This window comes from Ovis aries, chromosome 2, assembly GCF_016772045.2.
Source record: "Ovis aries strain OAR_USU_Benz2616 breed Rambouillet chromosome 2, ARS-UI_Ramb_v3.0, whole genome shotgun sequence".
NCBI classification, from domain to species: Eukaryota; Metazoa; Chordata; class Mammalia; order Artiodactyla; family Bovidae; genus Ovis; species Ovis aries.
Window position 1 is genome coordinate 240,027,778 of NC_056055.1, and position 21,795 is coordinate 240,049,572.

Genomic DNA, 21,795 nt, shown 5'->3' on the forward strand with positions numbered 1-21,795 from the left:
CTAGGAAGACAGAGAGCCAGGAGAGGATGTCAGGGGTGGCGACAGTTGCCCAACAGTGTGTCAGCAGAAGGCTTGCCAAGCTGGCCTTGCCAAGGTCCACAAACCTGACATAGCCAAGGACCTTGCCACCAGCATTCACTGCCCAGGCCCCAGCATCCGAGACAGCTGCCTGGGGACAGAGGAGCCATGCAGCTGGCGGCCGAGCAACGTTTCTGTCCAGATCGTAAGTGGGCAACGTCTACAACAGTGAGGTGGGGGCCCAGGTCGTCACCAGCTCTGGCTGCACAACTGGGCCAGTGGGTCCAGGGGTACAAGCAAGGATTTTGGAGTCAGACTGATCTAGGCTCTGTCTCTTTTTAGTGATGTGAACTTGGACAAGTCACTTGACTTCTTTGAGTCTCAAAAAGCAAGCATTTTGCCTCAGAAGGAAGCTCTGAATATTAGAGTGGAAAGTGCCTGGCGCATAGTAGGTGCTCAATAAACAGTAGTATTTCATCATCATTCTGCCAGGGCTTCTCAGCAGACAAGGGCCCTTCAAGAGGTCCAGGCTGGGGAGAGAGAGTTCTTAAGGACCTTATTTTTGCAGGCCTCTCCGCCACCCAGAACTTGGGGTTAGAGGAAGGGGGCCTTCCTCCAGACTGCACAGCCAGGCAAAGTCCTCCCAGCACCCCCAGGATCCTGGCTCCCTTCCCTGCAGCCTGTTCCTTACTAACAACAGGAGCAGGGCCTCAAGGTTAGGCAAACAAGCAAGTGATAAGGCGCTTCCAGGTTGGGCCCTGCGTTCAAGGCTCGTCGGCTCTGGGGCTGGCTCCCCTGCTGAGCGCGAGTCCTGCAGGCACCAATGGGGACACCTGCCACGGCCACCTGCTGATTGTGCACCTGAGGCCTTGGTGCCCTGGTACAGCCTGGGTTAATGACCCTGTTTATCCACTTGAATCATCTGATAAAGGGCAGCGGGGCCAGCGGGCAGGCGGCCCTGTGCCCTGCACCCGCTGCTTCATTGACTGAAGTGATATCGGGGCCACGTGGAGCTCCCAAGTCTCCCTCCCCCACCACTTCCCCCTGGGTCCTGCCAGGGTCAGTGTGAGTTTCTTTTTTTTTTTTTCAATGAACATGACTTTTGGAGTCAAGGTTGTTGGGCGGTTCCCCCCTCCCTCCCCCATTTGGGGATATAAATAGCACCCACAGCACCAAGCCGAGGGTGGGAGAGCCAGCAGGAAGGCAAAGCAGATCCTCGACCATGAGCTCCAGCCAGCCAGGGTCCTGCCCGTGCCAGGGTGCTGCAGGCCGCCCGACCATTCTGTATACACTTCTGAGCCCCAGCGTCAGGGACTGGCCCTCCGTGGCCCCAGCCCGCGGCCGCTGCCTGTGCAGGCAGCACCGGCCTGTTCAGCTGTGTACGCCCCATCGCACCTGCCAGGAGGCCTTGGATGTTCTGGCCAAGACGCTGGCCTTCCTCAGGAACCTGCCGTCTTTCTGCCAGCTGCCCTCCCAGGATCGGCGGCAGCTGCTGCGGGGCTGCTGGGGGCCCCTCTTCCTGCTGGGGTTGGCCCAAGACACTGTGACCTTCCAGGTGGCCGAGGTCCCGATGCCTAGCATACTCAAGAAGATCCTGCTGGAGAAGCCCAGCAGCGGGGCAGGCAGCAGCCAGCGGCCCGATCGGCCCCAGCCCTCGCTAGCTGAGGTGCAGTGGCTACAGTGCTGCCTGGAGTCCTTCTGGAGTCTGGAGCTGGGCCCCAAGGAGTATGCCTACCTGAAAGGGACTGTCCTCTTCAACCCTGGTGAGATCCCAGACACTCCTGGATGAGGGCCAAGGCTGGAGGGGGGCAGGGCTCAGCCAGGGAAAGACGCATTCTAAGGACTTAACAACTGAAATCCCTCTGGGTCCTGATTATCTCCAAATAGCCATCTTGCAAAACAAGCTCAGAGAGGCAAAGCGACTTGCGAAAAGTCACATAGCCAGGTGGGGGAAGAGAAAGAATGGGGACTCAGGTCTACTGATGTCAAAATCTAGTCCTTACTGCTCTGCTAAGAAATTTCCCTGACCCTTAGGGCAGAAGGGGAGGGGAGGGTGGGCAGACTATGCCTCGGTCACGCCTTCATGAGCAGACTGCATGGAGAAGTTCTGAAGATGAAACTGCGGTTTCAGAAAGACCACGTAGAGAAGAGAAATGAAAATGGGGGTGGGGAGGGGGAAGAGGGAGGAGTCTTCGTAAATTTCAGCCAGGACAACAAATAGAGGAAGACTTCTTTGTGATCTGAAAGGCGCTTAGATGAGAAATCATCAAAATGCCCCCAAGGAATGCATGATCAGAGTAATTCATTATAGTAATAGCAAACACTCGCATTACATTTACTGTATGTTAGGTCGAGTTCTAAAGGTTTTATATACACTAGCTCATTTAAACCTCATAACAAGCCTAGGAGATGGGTACTATTATTTGTCCCAGTTTTATCAACGAGGAACCCAAGGCACAGAGATTGAGTAAATTTCCCCAAGGGCACACAGCTAATAAGTGACAGTGTGGGATTAAAAGCCAGGCCCCCCAGGGTCTTACCCATGGCTCTATCCTGCGTCTCCATGAAGGATGGATAAATGAAGTGAAAAATAAATAAATGAAGGAGGTAGTGATGGGGACTCAAAGGCGCCAAGCTGGTGGCCTTGGGTCTTGGGCCAGTCTTGCCCTGTGGTATTGGAGTAGGCCACTCAGCAGCCATCTTTGCCTTCTCTGTCCGCAGAAGTGCCAGGTCTCTACGCCTCCTCCCACATCGGGCACCTGCAGCAGGAGGCGCACCAGGCACTGTGGGAGGTCCTGGAGCCCTGGTGCCCAGCAGGCCAAAGCCGCCTGGCGCGTGTCCTCCTCATGGCCTCCACCCTCAAGTCCATTCCACCCAGCCTGCTTGGAGATCTCTTCCTTCGCCCCGTCATTGGAGACGTTGACATCGCGGACCTCCTTGAAGACATGCTTCTGCTGAGCTGACCTGCTCCAGCCCAAGCAGGGCCTGGGTGGAGGCTGGCAGCGCTGATTTGGCCGGGCTGTCCCCTGGGTGACCCAGTGCTCCCAGAGGCTTCCCCAGAGCAGCTGGCTCCAGCCCAATCAGGTGGGCCCTCACTCAGCCACATCCCACCTTGACCCTCCTCAGTTTGGACACAGTGCTCCAGCTGTCTGGCCAGCCCTTGGTGGTTCCAGAGCCTCTGGGCCAAGACTCCTCTCCCCTCCTGGGGCAGGGTAGAAGTGTCCGCTGTTGGGCCAGGAGTTCTACTGACTTTGTACGGAACTGACTTAAGTTATTGGCTTTTGTAATAAAAGGTGTGACACCCTTGGAACCTGACAGTGTAGTTTGTACACGTGGAAGGGACTGGTTCATCTCCAGAGTCCCCCGGCCCGCCAGAGGAGCCCAAGAGGAAGGAGCTACAAGTGACACACAAGCCAGAACTCAGGAAACTGGAGTTTTGATTTTTCAGGGTGGGATGCTGATTTCATTTCTGGCAGTGAGATTTATTTTACATGGATCTGATCCAGGAGTTAGTATCAGTTCAGGACCCCACACATCCTTGCCCTTATATCAAGGGGTAGGAGTATCCCTCCCTGTTCCTCAAATCCCCTGCTGATCCCTCCCTCTGCTTCTGCCCCAGCCTCCCTCTCACCTCACTGAGAGTCACCAATAAGGAAAATGAAGCAGCCCATTTCCAAATTGAAAGTTTCCGGGAATCTCTGTCGTGTGGGATCATTCACTTCCCCTGTGGCATCACCGACCCAATGGACATGAGTTTGAATAAACTCCAGGAGTTGGTGATGGACAGGAGACCTGGCGTGCTGCAGGCCATGGGGTTACAAAGAGTCGGACACGACTGAGCGACTGAATTGAACTGAACTTTCCCTATTCTTTCAGCAGACAGAGGGGAGTAGTCCCCTGTTCTCCTAATGGGAGAGGGCAAGGGCAGTTAGGGCTGACCTGGTGGCTGCTTAGAAGCCAAGGCAGACCGAGGTTTAGCTGCCGCACCAGCTATTAAAGTCTGAAACGCACTTCAAGGCAGCTGGCTCACAGCCACTGCCTGGAGGCCGCCTGCATTCCCTCCCACTGCTCCTCAGTGCTCGCCCTTCTCCTGGTACCCATCCTCCTGTCCAGCACCTAGAGAGGCAACACTTGGCACAGCTATGGCTTCCAGGGCCGCTCCACTCAGAGCATGGCTTGTGTCTATTCTGATTGGTCAATGTCTGTGCCTCACTGTTCATTAAATATTTTGAACATCACCCAGGTCAGGGTCAATGACCTGCAGGATGGGCAGGAGGGGGTGATAGCAAAACACACGCCTATAGGACCCCCCTTTCTGGCCTCCCTCTTTCTCCAGCAATGAGGCCTGACCTGACCAGTCCCCACCCCCTCACCACCACAGTCTGGATTCTTCTCACGGGGGGCCAAGTTAATGATTACTCCACAAAAGGTCATTCACTCAGGGACAACAGTCTAGGAGTCATCACTCAGACCTCTCCCTAAGGCCCCAGGGAAAGAGACCACAACCGAACGGGCCATGGACCCATTATGGGCACCCCGTGCTAGCAGCAAGGGTGCCCCGTCCCTTACCCAATCACCCATTCACCACTCAAGACACCGGAATGAGGCCGAAACTCACGGCTCAGACCCCCCCAGTGAAGACACATGCGAAACTCAGGCCTACACGCACACCAAGTTGAACAACTCAGACGTTGCCTACATTGACCCACAAAACAGACCTTCCATCAGCGCACACACATCACAGAAATGCACGGCCCAGATACACTCACCCAGTGACACACGGCAAACACGTTCAGGGAAAGGAGAGACGTGCCCAAGCCAGATGTTCACACCTACGCCAATTCTGCAAACGAACGGGACACACCAGGGCATGCTCACCATCTTCTGTGTCACGGTAAAAAGATCAGCGGCCCCCAGCACAGGGAGACCGCTCACCTCCAAGGTCTACCCAGAAGCTACAAGTCCAGGTCAAACTGCTCTGAACAGCATTAGGGCCTCAGTCACTCCCTTTTCCCATGGTGACCCCAACATCCACTGTCAGAAAGGCCATGTCCTGCTCAACAACCACCCCCAGCCAGGACTAATCATAATCCTTAAATAGAGACATCCTCTAGAGACCAGGAGCAAGCCCTACATCGCTCCACCCTCCTCCCCTCCACCAGAACCCCAGACCCAGACCTCAGCCCCAGGCAGACCTCAGCCCCAGGCACCCCTCCCAGCTCTGCCCCCCTCCCACCCCTTGGGCTCATCTCACCTGGAAGATGGATGAGGCAACCCTTTCAAGAGCATACACCTTGGGAACTTCCCTGGTTTCCCAGTGGTTAAGATTCTGTGCTTCACTGCAGGGGGCATGGATTCGCTCCCAGGCTGGGGAACCAAGAGTTCACGTGCCCCAGCTAAGGCTCCTGCACGCCACAGCCAATGAAGAGAGAGGAGAGGCTCGTCTCCCCATGGGAGCCAGTTCCAGCAGGTTCAGGGGTCTGGGGCCATTCTGTCTCTTATGTCCCTTCACTAAGCATCCCCAGTAGATTACTGTGGCACCTCTCTGAACTCTCAGGCTGAGTTCTTCCTGCCTCTCACCCACCACCGCGCCCCCCCAACTCCAATGCTGAGCAGCCATTAGACAGTGCTCTTCTCTGCTATCCACCCCAGCCATTCCCCTCAACTTACCTAATGTTTCCATCATCCAAATAGCTTTCCTTACTAGCCTACCTTGTTCCTTTGCAAATTTCTTTCCTACCCCTCCACATGATTGGGGAGCCACACTTCTATTTTTTGTCTGTGTCTCTTGAGTCACACTCCCTGTACCTTAACCAAGCCTTCTAGATGAACATAAAGAGAGAGAAAAACTAAAGAAGTAAATTATGATACAGTTTGATAAAGGCAGTAATTCTCTCTCCATGAGACTGCAGGGTTTCCGAAGGTGGGGCACTGTGCCTTCACTATCAATTTCTTAAGAGCAGGAATAATGTCGCATCACTCAGAGAGAGTAGAGGAAGAAACAGGCTTAGACAGGGTCTACAACTTACTCAGGGTCTGCAGTGATCACCCTCTGTGCTGGGATTTGAACTGTGTGACTGTGGAGGCCAGGCTCCGGCCACCAGCACAGGCTGGAGTGAGTCATGGCCAAGATCAGACTGTCTAGAGCCAGCTCAGCCACTGTTTACCGTCTCTCAGTCTGATTCCTATCCTCAGGCCCAGCCAGGGATGACTCACTAGGAAGCAGGAGAATGGGTATGGCTCTGGGTCGGCCTCAGGTGATTTGATTATCATCATTATTTCTACCGTCATTAGCCAAATCATTATTGCTTATTAAGCTGTCAGGTTGCTGACATGTCCTGTGCCCTGTGTCGACACTCCCTGGCCTTGAAACAGTCACATAGCCTAGAACCTATGATGCCAGCAAAAGCCAGTGCCCACTATCCATCCATCCATTCCTGCCATTTTCAACATCTTTCTCTATGTCCACTTGTACCAGACCCAGTGCTAGATGCTGAGGAGCACAGAATAAATACGATACAGTCCCTGCCTTCACTGAATATCCTATTTACCGCAGAGAAAGACACACGAGTACTTGCAGCACAGAGTGATCTGAACTGTGATAGAGGGACATCCAACAGGCAGCAGGGGCTTAGAAATGTGCGCGTCAGTGCTCACTCAGTCATGTCCAACCCTTTACGACTCCATGGACCTCCAGGATTCTCTGTCCATGGAACATTCCGGGCAAGAACACTGGATCAGGTTGTCATTTCCTACTCCAGGGGATCTTCCTGACCCAAGGATCGAACCCGAGTCTCTTGCATCTTCTGCTCTGGAAGGTGGATTCACTGCGCCAATCCGTATGGATTTGGGAAAAATTCTTCAGCCAGGTGGTGACCACTATGACCTAAAGAGATTGAATAGGGCATTGCCAGGCAAGCCAAGGGGGTGGGCATTCTAGACAGATGGGACAACAGGTGCAAAGGCACAGAGGGGTCAGAGCCCAAGAGTGTTCCACTCACTGCCAGTGGTCTGGGGCAACTGGCTCCCAGGAGACCCAAGAGCACCAGAGGATCCTGGAGAGGTGAAAAGCAAGCATGTCACAGAACAAGGCAGCAGAGAAAAGCCATCCAGTGAAACCGGTGGAGGCAACAAGGTTAAGGTGTCAGGGAATCAGAGTTAACAAAGGGAACCCCTCACTTCTGGCAAGTCATTCTGAGGAGCTATTAAACAGTTATGGAGAGCGATGCTCTACACATGTTACATCGATTATGTTATTTAATTCTTACAACTCAATGCTGGAAGTACTATCATTATCTCCATTACACAGATGGAGAAATCGAAGCACTGAGAAGTTAGATAACTTACTCAAGGTTACAGAGTTAATAGTAGTAGGGTCAGGATTTGAACTCAGATGGTTATGATTTAAGTGCTGTGCTCATTTTTTTAAATTGATTAATTATTTTTGGCTGCGCTGGGTCTTCGTTGCTGTGCGTGGGCTTTCTCGAGTTGTGGAGAGTGGGGGCTACCCTCTAGCTGCGATGCCTAGGCTTCCCATTGCAGTGGCTTCTCTTGTGGAGCCTGGGCTGTAGGTGCTTGGGCTTCAGTGGCTGCAGCACAGGGGCCCATTAGTTGTGGCTCGTGGGCCCTACAGCGTGCACACTTCAGTAGTTGTGATGCACGGGCTTAGCTGCTCTGAGGCATGAGGGATCTTCCTGGACCAGGGATCAAACCCATGTTCCCTGCATTGGCATGAGGCTTCTTATCCACTACACCACCAGGGAAATCCACAGGTCCTGTGCCCTTAAACACTATGCTATCATGAGTCTTTAAAAGTCGGAGATGATCAAGTGGAGAATAAATAATGGCACCTAGACTCTTTCCTCTCCTCACTGCACTGTAAGGCAGGATGAGAGTGAAAGTACTGTCTTGGTTACTTTTGGGTTTAAGCTTTTGATGAGAAATCTGGCCTGCTTGTTCCCCCAGGGAAGTGGCCAATTTCTCCTGGAAAGAGTCCTCAGCCACACTCAACAGCACATCCCCATGTTAGTGCCAGGAATATTCATTCCATCAATGATGATTTACTGAGAATCTACTACATATTGAGCACCATTCAAGGTCTTGGGAATTTCATCCCACAAATAACAATTGTGTGTAATCATAAGTGCATAACTTCTTGGGTCATCTAACAACTTTTCCAGAGCATACCATCTTTATTTTGGCACACACTGTTTACTGTATAACACTTACTTTTCAATTTTTGGATATTTAAAAAAGATAGTTTTAACTAAACATTTTCTGTGTAATATAAAGTATGCAAATCAGACCTGTATAACTTGGTGAATTATCATGAAATGAATACAACTTTGTAATCACCACCCACAGCAGGAAATAAAACACTGGCAATGCCCCAGAAACCCTTCCCATCACTATCTCTCCCTCCTGCCCAAAGGGTGTCACTAACCCCTGATTTCCAACATGATAAGATTGCTCACCTTAAACTTTAAAAACTTTTTTTTCAATTTACTTATTTCTATTTGTGGCTGCACTGGGTCTTCGTTGCTATGCACAGGCTTTCTCTAGTTGAGGCAAGTGGGGGCTGCTCTCTAGCTGCGGTGCCCAGGCTTCTTATTGCAGTGGCTTCTCTTGTTGCAGAGCACAGCCTCTAGGGCGTGCAGGCTTCAGTAGTTGTGGCACTCAGGCTCAGTGGTTGTCGTACATGGGCTTAGTGGCCCCAAGGCACGTGGGATCTTCCTGGACCAGGGATCAAACTGGTGTTCCCTGCACTGCAAGGTGGATTCCTAACCATTGGGCCACCAGGGAAACCCAAATTTTATATAAATGGAATTGTACAGCATGTACCCTTTTGTGTTTGTCTTCTTTTACTTGATATTGTATCTGAGAGCCATTCTATGCTCTATGTAGCAGTAACCTATTCATTTTCATTGTTGTAAAGTATTCCATTACACTACAATTTATTTATCCATTATACTACTGAAGAACATTTGGTCCATCAAATAATACTGCTAGCATTATTCCTGCACACATGTTTTGATACACAGATGTTTGCAGCACTGGTGCTATATAATAGGAATCGGAATTATGGAGTCACAAAATGAGTGCTCAACTTGAGTAGATCATGCTAGTTTTCTAAGAAAGTGAAAGTTGTTCAGTCATGTCTGACTCTTTGCAACCCCATGGACTATACAGTCCAAGGAATTCTCCAGGTCAGAATACTGGAGTGGGTAGCCCATTCCCTCCTCCAGGGGATCTTTCCAACTCAGGGATCGAACACAAGTCTCCCGCATTCCAGGCAGATTCTTTACCAGCTGAGCTGCCAGGGAATCCCAACAATACTGGAGTGGGTTGCCATACCCTCCTTCAGGGGATCTTCCCAACCCAAGGATCAAACCCAGGTCTCCCACATTGCAGGATCCCTGGGAGGGATCATTTCTTGATCCCTTCCAAAGGCAGCAAGTCCTCCAACAACCAACCAGCTTTCCCTAAGCATCTACTATGTGAAAGGCGTACAAAGATGAATACTGAAAATAAGAACAGAAAGCCCTCTCATATCTGCAGCTCCCCATTATCATGAAAATAACAGGTAACTTTTAAGGAGGGCTAAATGTATCCGATATTCTTGTCTGGGAACTCCCATGGATAGAGGAGCCTGGTGGGCTACAGTCCATGCTGTTGCCAGAGTAGGACACGATTTAGCAACTAACCACCACCACCACTGTATGCTAGGCATTTATGCTAGGCTTGCATGATGACATTACATTCTCACCACAATCCTCCAAGGGGAGGTAGTAATTTTCCTATCCAGGAGATGAGGAAATTTAGGTTCAGAGAAGTTAAGTAACTTGCCCAAAGCCACATGGCTAGCTAAGGATTGAATTTTTTGCCATACCATGTGGCTTGCAGCATCTCAGATGGAACTCAGGCCCTGGCAGTGAAAGCCCAGAATCCTAACCTACCAGGCCACCAGGAAACTTTCTTTTCTTCATGATCTTAAAGCATACTTACATGTGTATCCTTAAAAAATGTTTTTGATTTGTACTTTTTGAACTTTATATAAGTGGAATATTCTGTGCTTTCTGACTTGCTTATTTTCATTCAATATCATACACCTGAAATTATTAGCACTAAATGCCAGTTTTTGTTCTTATGAACACTGCAGCTATGAATTCATATATACTGTCAAATAAAAAGAAACCTGGACTAAGGAAGGAGAGATTTTATTTGTAACAGTTATTGCAAGGAAGGAAAAGAACTACTGTAATAGACACAGGGACGCTATTGCAAAGAGAAGCTCTAACCATAAGATCCACACGTGCCTCAAGGGTCAGGCAAAGAGTTTGTCTTTCATCAGTTCAGTTCAGTCGCTCAGTCATGTCCAACCCTTTGCGACCCCGTGAATCGCAGCACGCCAGGCCTCCCTGTCCATCACCAACTCCTGGAGTTCACTCAGATTCACGTCCATCGAGTCAGTGATGCCATCCAGCCATCTCATCCTCTGTCGTCCCCTTCTCCTCCTGCCCCCAATCCCTCCCAGCATCAAAGTCTTTTCCAATGAGTCAACTCTTCGCATGAGGTGGCCAAAGTACTGGAGTTTCAGCTTTAGCATCATTCCTTCCAAAGAAATCCCAGGGCTGATCTCCTTCAGAATGGACTGGTTGGATCTCCTTGCAGTCCAAGAGACTCGCAAGAGTCTTCTCCAACACCAAAGTTCAAAAGCATCAATTCTTCGGTGCTCAGCCTTCTTCACAGTCCAACTCCCACATCCATACCTGACCACTGGAAAAACCATAGCCTTGACTAGACGGACCTTTGTTGGCAAAGTAATGTCTTTGCTTTTCAATATGCTATCTAGGTTCGTCATAACTTTCCTTCCAAGGAGTAAACGTCTTTTAATTTCATGGCTGCAGTCACCATCTGCAGTGATTTTGGAGCCCAAAAAAATAAAGTCTGACACTGTTACCAGTGTTTCCCATCTATTTCCCATGAAGTGATGGGACTGGATGCCATGATCTTCGTTTTCTGAATGCTGAGCTTTAAGCCAACTTTTTCACTCTCCTCTCACTTTCATCAATAGGCTTTTTAGTTCCTCTTCACTTTCTGTCATAAGGGTGGTGTCATCTGCATATATGCTGCTGCTGCTTCTGCTAAGTCGCTTCAGTCGTGTCTGACTCTGTGCGACCCCATAGATGGAAGCCCACCAGGCTCCCCCATCCCTGGGATTCTCCAGGCAAGAACACTGGAGTGGGTTGTTGCCATTTCCTGGGGTTATTGATATTTCTCCCGGCAATCTTGATTCTAGCTTGTGTTTTTTCCAGCCCAGCATTTCTCATGATGTACTCTACATATAAGTTAAATAAGCAGGGTGACAATATACAGCCTTGACACACTCCTTTCCCAGTTTGGAACCAGTCTGTTGTTCCATGTCCAGTTCTAACTGTTGCTTCCTGACCTGCATACAGATTTCTCAAGAGGCAGGTCAGGTGGTCTGGTATTCTCATCTCTCTCAAGGGAGGAGTAAATAAGGCTAGAAAGAACTTAGTGTGACGAAGCGGGATGACTGGGAATGACATATGGGACAGTAGGTCAGAAAATGCTTTGCTCTGAACCCAGACTATTCTTTGGGGGCAAGGGGGCTGTTAAGGAGGAATTGCACGCAGCTCAAGCTGGGGGAGAGCAACACAGTGCGAAGTTCATGGACCTGGAGGAAGGAGAGAAGCTAAGCTAAACTTTAGTTAACAAGAATTTTGTTTTTATTGATCTGTGGGAAAAGCAGTTCATCTAAGCATTTATGAGGCAAAGAATTGAAATTTGTAGTCTGTATCCAGCCTTGCCATAGGTAAACAAGAAGGCACTCATGAGTCTTATCTAAGTCATAAAAGGAAGGTTGTCTCTTTGCAGTAAGTTGGTTCCAGGACACAAAAGGGTGGAGGGGGTTTCTTAACTTTCACTGTTTTCCAGGATCACAGGGCTTGAGCAAGGTTCAACATTGTCACTACATCTCCTGATAAACACACGCAAGAATTTCTTTAAAATGTATAACTAGAGGACTTCCCTGGTGGTACAGGGCATATGAATCTGCCTGCCAAAGCAGGGGACAGAGGTTTAATTCCTGGCCTGGGAAGATTCCACATGCTTCAGAGCAGCTGGGCCCAGGCAACTCAACTACTGAAGCCCACACACCTAGAGCCTGTGCTCCACAAGCAAAGCCACTGTGATGAGAAGCCCACACACCACAACCAGAGAAAGACTGCACATGGCAGTTATGACCCAGGGCAACCAAATGAATGAATAATTTTTAAAAAACAAAACATATAACTAGAAGTGGAATTTCTGAGTCAAAAGATATGCGGAGTTCCGCTTTTACAGAGTAATGCCAAACTGTTTTCCAAAGCAGTGGTACCAGTTTACACTTCTAACAGCGTAAGGAAGCTCCAGTTGCTCTACATCTTCAGGATTTAAGAGAGGATTTGAAGATTTTAAAATGTTTGCCAATCTGCTGGCTATGAAGTGGGTCTCATTACCTTTCCTTGATGAAATGAAATTGAGTATCTTTCATTATTAATTAGATGTTTCTCTTCTGTGAAATGTCTCCCGCCCACTTTTCAATTGGATTGCCTTTAGTTGCTTCAGTCGTGTCTGACTCTGTGCGACCCTATGGACTGCAGCCCACCAGGCTTCTCTGGCAATGGGATGGATTCTCCAGGCAAGAGTACTGGAGTGGGTTGCCATGACCTCCTCCAGGTGATCTTCCTGACCCAGGGATAGAACCTAGGTCTCCTGCATTGCAGGCAGATTCTTTACCATCTGAATCACCAGGGGAGCCCAATACTGGAGTGGGTAGCCATTCCCTTCTCCCAGGGATCTTCTCAACCCAGGGATCAAACCCAGGTCTCCCTGGGAAGAATTATTTCTTGATCCTTTCCAATAGCAGCAAGGCCTCCAACAATCAACCAGCTTTCCCTAAGCATCTACTATGTGAAAGATGTACAAAGATGAATAATGAAAATAAGAACAGAAAGCCCTCTCATATTCGCAGCTCCCCATTATCATGAAAATAACAGGGAACTGAGCCACCAGGGAAGCCCCGGGTTCTGTTTTTCTAAATGCTTTTTCCAAATCATTTTCTAAATGTGGGAGTTCACCATATGTTTTGGAAGAATGAATGGATTAACAACGGAAAACACTCTAAACTGATAATTACAATTAGGTTTGGGAAATCTTAAACACTGTCCCTCCCTCAGACTTCCGATTTGATCCTCACTAATACATGAACCGTGAACTTCCTGATGTTCAAGCTGGTTTTAGAAAGGCAGAGGAACCAGAGATCAAATTGCCAACATCTGCTGGATCATCAAAAAAGCAAGAGAGTTCCAGAAAAACATCTATTTCTGCTTTATTGACTATGCCAAAGCCTTTGACTGTGTGGATCACAATAAACTGTGGAAAATTCTGAAAGAGATGGGAATACAGACCACCTGACCTGCCTCTTGAGAAATCTGTATGCAGGTCAGGAAGCATCAGTTAGAACTGGACATGGAACAACAGACTGGTTCCAAATTGGGAAAGGAGTGTGTCAAGGCTGTATATTGTCACCCTGCTTATTTAACTTATATGCAGAGTACATCATGAGAAACGCTGGACTGGAAGAAACACAAGCTGGAATCAAGATTGCCGGGAGAAATAGCAATAACCTCAGATATGCAGATGACACCACCCTTATGGCAGAAAGTGAAGAGGAACTAAAAAGCCTCTTGATGAAGGTGAAAGAGGAGAGTGAAAAAGTTGGCTTAAAGCTCAACATTCAGAAAACGAAGATCATGGCATCTGGTCCCATCACTTCAGGGGAAATAGATGGGAAACACTGGAAACAGTGTCAGACTTTATTTTTTTTGGGCTCCAAAATCACTGCAGATGGTGACTGCAGCCATGAAATTAAAAGACGCTTACTCCTTGGAAGGAAAGTTATGACGAACCTAGATAGCATATTCAAAAACAGAGACATTACTTTGCCAACAAAGGTCCGTCTAGTCAAGGCTATGGTTTTTCCAGTGGTCATGTATGGATGTGAGAGTTGGACTGTGAAGAAGGCTGAGCGCCGAAGAATTGATGCTTTTGAACTGTGGTGTTGGAGAAGACTCTTGAGAATCCCTTGGACTGCAAGGAGATCCAACCAGTCCATTCTGAAGGAGATCAGCCCTGGGATTTCTTTGGAAGGAATGATGCTAAAGCTCAAACTCCAGTACTTTGGCCACCTCATGCGAAGAGTTGACTCATTGGAAAAGACTTTGATGCTGGGAGGGATTGGGGGCGTGAATCTGAGTGAACTCCGGGAGTTGGTGATGGACACAGAGGCCTGGCGTGCTGCGATTCATGGGGTCGCAAAGAGTCGGACACGACTGAGCGACTGAACTGAACTGACTGACATGCACTGAGAAGGAAATGGCAGCCCACTCCAGTGTTCTTGCCTGGAGAATCCCAGGGACGGGGGAGCCTGGTGGGCTGCCACCTATGGGGTCGCAGAGAGTCGGACACGACTGAAGCGCCTTAGCAGCGGCAGCGTTCTTGTAAAGGAACTTCTCGGAAGACTTTTTTTTATCACCACTTGCCTGTCTGTGGGAAAAGGACGGAACGACTTCGTTCGAACGTTCCTAGCTCTTGGTTCCATAGCCACAATCCCGGCTGACTCATCGCCGAATATTGCTACGTCTCAGCGCCAGCTCACGACGTTCTCGCGAGAGTTGGTTCCAGCCGATCATGTGACAGCCAAGATGGCGGTGTCCAGCGAGGCAGAAGAGGAGGCGGTAGTTTATTTAGTCGTGAGCGGTATACCCTCGGAGTTGCGGTCAGCCCAGCTTCGGAGCTACTTTAGCCAGTTCCGGGAACAGCGCGACTGTGGCTTCCTCTGTTTCCATTACCGGCATCGGCCTGAGCGGGCCCCTCCCCAGGCTGCTCCCGACTCTACCCCAACTCCTATCCGCCAGGGTCTTGCCCAGACTTCACTCAACGATGCCGGTGCTCTCTCAACTCAGGACTCTAACCCCACCCGGACCCGCACCTGCTGCTGTGTTGTCTCTGTACGGGGGGCCGCTCAAGCCCAGAGGTTTCTCCGCATGTACTCGGGCCGCCGGTGGCTGGATTCTCAGGGGACTTGGTTACCTGGTCGTTGTTTCATCCGCAGACTTCGGTTACCTACTGAGGCATCAGGTACCCGTGGGAAAGAGACTAGACTTGGCCTACAGGCACTGGAACAGAGGCACCTTTCCTGAGGAGTGATGAGGATAAGTTAGGTCCCTCCTTAGGGCTCTTCAAGAGTTTAGATAATTTGTGGACAAAGTTTCAGGCTTAGTTTGCACGGTAGAAAAACTTGGGGAGAGGGGGGAAACAGAGGCATATTCAGATGATCTTTCCAATTTGTTAAGTCTATTCCTAGATCCTTTCGATTTTGCACTGACATAGAGGGGTGAAAAGGAAGTCAAGTATTGTTTTTCTTGCCCCTTCTCTGTTGTCCCCGGCCCAGTCCTCTCTTGGCAAGACGTAGTTGTTGCTCAGTCTCCAACTCTTTGCAGTCCGATGGATTGCAGCATGCCAGGCTCTTCTGGCAAGATGCAAATGAAGAGACAAGTTTTTTTATTTGGACTGTTCCCATTTTCTTGGGAAATCACTTTGATATGGAAACAGGAACCACAGTGCAGGGCCCTCAAATGTATTCATTCAACAAATCTAGCCTGTATTGATAGACTGAGTGTGACTCTAGCTGGTATGTAGGAAACAGTCGGACACAGTTTGTGCTTCGAATTCAAAAAGGAACACAGATTTATAAAAAGATAATTGTACAGAGATGCCATTCTAATTGTTAACATTTACTGATCGCTTCCTTATTAGGCACTGTTCTAAGCCTTTCATTTTCTTATTGACGCCTGACAACTATCCTATAAGGCAGGAGCTGTTGTCACCTGTTTTGTAAGTGAGGAAACTGAAGGATGCAAAAGTTATGTTACAAGATGACAGTCACAATATTAATCAGACATTTTGCTCCAGAGCCTATGCTTTTTATCTCCCTCTGCTGTGAGATGACAGAGGAGAAACCGATTTCCTAGAAGGATTAGGAAATGTGGCTTTTCTTCTGGATCTTGAAATATAAACAGGAGTCTGTGGGAAAGAATGATAGTCAAAGTAAATGGTATTTACAAAGATACAGAGATGTGAAAGTCCAAAAACTTTCAGGGCATGTTAAATTGTTTGATGTGATTGAAACACATGATATGAGGGTGTGCATGGGGTGAGGGTTAGTGGCAGTTGAGAATCAAAAGGTCATCAGGAACCAGATCTGAAAGAAACCTGTGAGCTTACCGAGGTCATGAAAAATGGCGTAAAATTACTAGGTGGTTCTGGTCAGGAAACAGAGGAAGGGACTCTGGAAAAGTTTGAAAGGGAGAAACAGTATTAGCGAAAGGATTTAAACCTTGTCCAATTTCTGGCTCACGTGTGGCTGGAGACTTTCAGGTTTCAAGTGCCATTCTTCTCCCTGCTTTCCAAGGTTTGGGCTCCTTTCCCTTCAAGACCCGGAAGGAACTGCAGAGTCACAAAGCTAAGAGTGAAGCCTTCACACTGGCTGACCTGAGGCAGCTGCCAGAGCTGAATCCACCGGTGCTGATGCCCAATGGGAATGTTGGCACTCCCCTGCGGGTCTTTTTAGAATTAATCCGGGCCTGCCGCCTACCCCCTCGGATCATCACCCAGCTTCAGCTCCAGTTCCCCAAGACAGGTTCCTCTCGGCGCTATGGTAATGTGCCCTTCACTTATGAGAACTCAGAGACTGTGGAGCAAGAAGAGTTTGTGTACACAGCCGAGGGTGAGGAAATACCCCAGGGAAGCTGCTTGGCAGACATACCATCCAACTCCCGTGAAGAGCCAGAGGAAGAAGAGGAAGAGGAAGAAGAGACACACTCAGATGACGTGAGTACGGAGAGCCATCTTGTCCTTGCTGGCAGCTTAGTGAGGCAAACGCGTGGCTAGTGCCAATCTTCAGTTGTGTATTCCGAGAGTTCTAAACCTGGGTCCTCAGGAGGCTTCTAAAGACTTTGAACTCCCTGACATTGAATATAAAACTGCATTTGCTTGTGCAGGTATATGTTGCTTTGGGAAAAGGGACCAGAGCTTTTATCCAAAGATTCTCAAAGGCGTCTTTTCATTGCTTCAGAAGAAATGTGAGGAGGGTCTCTTTCATTGATGAAATCTACTAAGAGATACGATCATCTAGGGAAGTAGAGGCAGAGCTCAGATGTGAACCCAGTCCCCTTCACTCCTTGGCTAACCTCTGTGTGCTTTCATCACGTTGTTGAGAGGTCACCTCTGTTTTCTGACCTTGAATCTGGATTGAACGCTAGCCTCCAATCTAACCTCATCAGTGAAAGAGATATTTCTTCTACCTCTTTCTCCAAACTTCGTTGTTCACCCATTGAATCAGGAGATTTTGTTATTTAGTGAAGTGAAGTCACTCAGTCGTGTCCCACTCTTTGCAACCCCGTGGACTGTAGCCCACCAGGCTCCTCCGTCCATGGGATTCTCCAGGCAAGAATACTGGAGTGGGTTGCCATTTATTGGGAAACTTGTTTTTTAATGCGTACCTTGTGTAAAAAGCAATTGATCTATGTCTTCAAAGCTCCCCACTGGGAGTTACTAACACATCTGGACCACATCCTTAGTGTGATACTGTTATGCCTTTTCTCCAGCACCTTCTCTGCAGCAGTGATTCCTGAGACCTCCTGGAATTTAAGTGGGGCAGGAGGCCCCCAGGATTTTAAGCCAGGAGTCATTCTATCATTCCACAAGTCCAGTCAAGCAGCTGTAAACACGGGCTAGCACAGGATTCTAGAGACCCTCTAAGGCTCATTTCCTTCCCTCAAAGAGCCTTCAGTCTCCCTGAAGAGGAAGAACAAGTATCTGCAAAGGGTACATGGTATAGAATGGGTTTGCAGGCTGGTGCTGCCCCTCTCTTGGTGTATCATCTTGGGCAAATTACTTTGCTTCACTAAATTGAAGTTTCCTTATCTGTAGAATGGGAATAATGGTACTTATTCAGAGTTGTTGGAGTGATTAAAGGAGCTAAGGTATGTGAAGGGCCTGACACAGTAGACAGTAGGTATAAAGGCATAAACAGTGTATATTGAGTAACACTGAGAAGTTCACAGACCAGTGAGAGTGCTGTGGGCCTCAGTGTGGGGGACTTCATGTGAGCTCTAGCACTTGAGGAATGAGGAGGATTTAACCAAGTGTAGAAGAGGTGGTGGTGGGAGAGCAGGGCAGAGAGGCCGGGAGAACGACGTGACCAAAAGTGCAACGATAAGAGTGAGTCAGGCTTGGGACTTCCTGGAGGTCCAATGGTTACGATTGGACGCCTGGGAAGTGCTTCCAATGCAGGGGACACAGGTTCAGTCCCTGGTCAGGGAACTAAGATCCCCACCTGCTGTGTGGTGCAACTTTAAAAGAAAAAAAAAGACTAGTAGGGGAAGTGGCCAAGTATGTTGAGAAACACTCAGGGCGTGGAGAGATGTCAGGTCGGGCCTCAGGGGCCAAAAACCTGCTGCTTCTCTGAGAAATTGGGAGGAATAGAGCTGAGGTCCCATCTCTAGGACCTCCTGTGCAGCGAGCTGCCTACTTGTGGGCCTCAGGTCAGGAAGCTGGACAGGCAGGTCTCCTCTCTCCACCTTCTCCCAGGATGATGACCGGGGTGAGGAGTGGGAGCGGCACGAGGCACTACATGAGGATGTGACGGGGCAGGAGCGGACCTCTGAGCGGCTCTTTGAGGAGGAGATCGAGCTCAAGTGGGAGAAGGGCGGCTCCGGCCTGGTGTTTTATACCGACGCCCAGTTCTGGCAGGAGGAGGAAGGAGGTAATGCTAGCACCAGGCAAGGGCAGGGGTGGTCCCTGCTGCATTCGCTCAGGGCGCTCTGCTCCACGCGGTGGGTTCCCTGGCGGTGAGCCCGACTAGTGGGCTAGGAAAGAGGCTTACATTGTTGTATTTGAGAGACCAGCCATCCTTTCTAGGGGTGGTGGGTCAGGGGAGTGGAGAGAAAATGCCTTGTTCCCAATTCTCCCTCTGGGAGTGACCCTCCCAGAGGAGAGATTTGAATATACACTCCAAATTCTAGAATGTATGTCTGAGTCTAGATTTAACTCTTGATAGAACTGAGAGTCCTTGGTTCACTCTGCTTGATGTTTTTCTCTCTGCAGACTTTGATGAACAGACAGCTGATGACTGGGATGTGGACATGAGCGTGTACTACGACGCAGGTACTGGGCCTGGGCTTGCAGTACTCGGAAATGGAATGGTGCCCTGGCCATGCAGTGACACTTTACCAGACCTGCTTAGCAGAGTCTGAGACAGGGCACGAGTCTCTTAAAAAGATCATTAGTTGAGTGCATTAAGTGCTGGTTGTGGGCAGTGTCTTTTTCCTTTCTGTGTGGAGGAAGGACATGTGGGCATAGCCCTCAGGGAGGTCTGATTCTGATGGGCAGGCCTGAGTAGAGTGGGAGGATCAGGAGGTCAGGCTCTGGTTAAGAAGTTAGATTCTGGAGTCAAGAACCACCTAGGGTTGAGACCTCCCAGGTGTCAAGTGGTTAAAACTCCCAAGTTTCCAGTGCAGAGGGCTTGGGTTCCATACCTGGTTGAAGAACTAAGATCCCACATGCTGTGCGATGTGGCCAAAAACAAACAAACAAAAAAAGACCTAGAGTGATTTACAGAGTGGGAGGTGAAGACCTGGGTCCTAATTCCATCTCTCATTTTTTGGCTCTGTGACTTTTATGTACCACAGTTTTTCCTCATCTGTAAAATGGCACAGCCATGGTTCTTACTCTTGGTGAGCTCCCAGTCTAATGAGAGAAATACAGTGATGACACGCTATAAAGATGAATATGTAAATCTTGTGAGGAGGGCCTAGAAACCTGATTTTCCCTACTTCTGCTGAGAGAGACCCTTCCACAAACTGGACTCTGCTTCCTCAGATAGTGGAGACAAAGACGCCCAAGACTCTGTCCAAATGCGTCTGGAACGGAGGCTCCGTGATGGCCAGGAGGCCGGCTCTGTGATCAGACACCAGGTGGGCACCTTCGAGCGCCATACCAAGGTGAGCATTGTGCCCAGCCCATTGACCCCTTTCTTTCCTTTCTTTACCCCCATTCCCTCCCCTGCCCCGACAGGAGCCCCAAGTCTTGAGTCTTCTCTCTTTCCTCTGCAGGGCATTGGGCGGAAGGTGCTGGAACGGCAGGGCTGGGCTGAGGGCCAGGGCCTGGGCAGCCAGTGCTCAGGTGTTCCTGATGCCCTGGATAATGATGGCCAGCACCCCAGATGCAAGCGTGGACTGGGGTGAGCATGGCTGGGGGACTTCCCTGGGAGGCTAAGTGAGCCTTTCAGCTGTACCCTGGTTCCCCCTTCCCTCTGGTTCTGGGTTGAGTGCTAGAGACCCCCGAGGGATTGAACTTTAAAGCAGAATTAGAAGGAAAAAGTAGATCTGGCACTAGTCTTTTCAAGACTGGGTCCTCAAGCTTGATTAAGGATGATTAATCTCCTGAGGGAGTCATTCCCTCAAGTCTGAGGAATTTGCACTTGATGATTACTCTTAGGGAGTGACTGTAAGTCACAAAGTGGTAACAGTTGTTCTGAATTTTGTGTACTATTTAAAATGAAAGCAGTATGTAAGGCCCCTGGTTGCTGGCACCATCAACAGATAAGATGAGGGGGCAGGAGATTTCAATGCTCTGTCTTTGGGACAAACCAGATATTTTTGGTGATGGACAGCGAAGCCTGGCATGCTGCAGTCCATGGGGCACAGAGTAGGACACAACTGAGCAACTGAGCTGAAAATACATAGTAGCTATTACCCTGTTCTTTCCCAGCCCCTTTACTGGGGTAAGAGAGCAGCCCTCTCACTGAAAGCCCTTTTTTTTGTTTCAGGTACCATGGAGAGAAGCTCCAGCCATTTGGGCAACCGAAGAGGCCCCGTGGAACTGGCTTGGGGCTCATCTCCACCATCTATGATGAGCCCCTACCCCAGGACCAAGGAGAGTCGCTGCTCCGCCGCCAGCCACCCACCAGCATGAAGTTTCGCACTGACATGGCTTTTGTGAGGAGTTCCAGCTGTGCCTTGAACAGCCTCTCAGAGCCTGAGTGGCAGGTTCAAGGACTCCCCCTTAATCAGGATCACTCATAACTGCACAGTGGCAGCCTGTGCCCAGCCTTATCTTCCACTGAAGGCAGAGAGAACTCTGGGAGCAGCAGTCTGCACGGTTGTTCAGAATGCTTTGTTCAGAACTTGCCTTCTGGTTGTCTACCTCAGGGACATTTTTACAAAAAGCCCCCGTTATATACTTCCCTTTAATGAAAGGAATTAATGACTCCTCCTCCTTGGTCTTCTAACTCTAGTCCCTATTTTTTGGGCTTGCTTCTGTTGCCTCCCCCAGCCCCTTGAAAAGCTGGACTGACTGAGGTTATCAGCAAAACCTTCCTGGGAGGAGGTTACCATGAAGCCCAGAAAGAGGTGAGTTAAGGACACGGAAGAGGAGAGGGCTCGTGCTCCTAAGAGACAGTCTTGGGGCGGGCTCCAGTGTCTACCCTTCACTGGCTGGGACCGGGCAGCGGACAACCTGCCGCAGATGTGCCGGGTCTGTGACCTAACGGGAGAATTAAAAAGTTAACTACCGAATTTCTCTTTCTCTTCGGATTTGGGCCAGGAGTAAGGTGGGGAAACCCCCGGAAAGGTCCCTGCAGTGCCCCCA

General features: G+C 49.4%; 2 protein-coding genes across 2 annotated transcripts; both read left to right on the forward strand.

Moving 5' to 3' along the window:
- Positions 1–1,203: 1,203 nt before the first annotated feature.
- On the forward strand, positions 1,204–3,328 carry NR0B2 (nuclear receptor subfamily 0 group B member 2). Its single transcript, XM_004005496.4, has 2 exons — positions 1,204–1,781; positions 2,740–3,328. Exons 1-2 carry the CDS (start codon positions 1,241–1,243, stop codon positions 2,979–2,981), a joined length of 783 nt encoding a protein of 260 aa, XP_004005545.2. The 5' UTR covers positions 1,204–1,240; the 3' UTR covers positions 2,982–3,328.
- An 11,440-nt stretch (positions 3,329–14,768) lies between these two features.
- On the forward strand, positions 14,769–21,722 carry GPATCH3 (G-patch domain containing 3). Its single transcript, XM_004005088.5, has 7 exons — positions 14,769–15,222; positions 16,556–16,974; positions 18,736–18,910; positions 19,252–19,311; positions 20,026–20,147; positions 20,259–20,386; positions 20,975–21,722. Exons 1-7 carry the CDS (start codon positions 14,787–14,789, stop codon positions 21,228–21,230), a joined length of 1,596 nt encoding a protein of 531 aa, XP_004005137.3. The 5' UTR covers positions 14,769–14,786; the 3' UTR covers positions 21,231–21,722.
- Positions 21,723–21,795: the final 73 nt, after the last annotated feature.

Coding starts and splice junctions, on each gene's coding strand:
- NR0B2 (XM_004005496.4), top strand. CDS start 1,241: ATGAGCTCCAGCCAGCCAGGGTCCTGCCCGTGCCAGGGTGCTGCAGGC. Junction 1,782..2,739: donor GACTGTCCTCTTCAACCCTG/GTGAGATCCCAG, acceptor CTCTGTCCGCAG/AAGTGCCAGGTCTCTACGCC.
- GPATCH3 (XM_004005088.5), top strand. CDS start 14,787: ATGGCGGTGTCCAGCGAGGCAGAAGAGGAGGCGGTAGTTTATTTAGTC. Junction 16,975..18,735: donor AAGAGACACACTCAGATGAC/GTGAGTACGGAG, acceptor ACCTTCTCCCAG/GATGATGACCGGGGTGAGGA. Junction 20,148..20,258: donor CCTTCGAGCGCCATACCAAG/GTGAGCATTGTG, acceptor TTTCCTCTGCAG/GGCATTGGGCGGAAGGTGCT.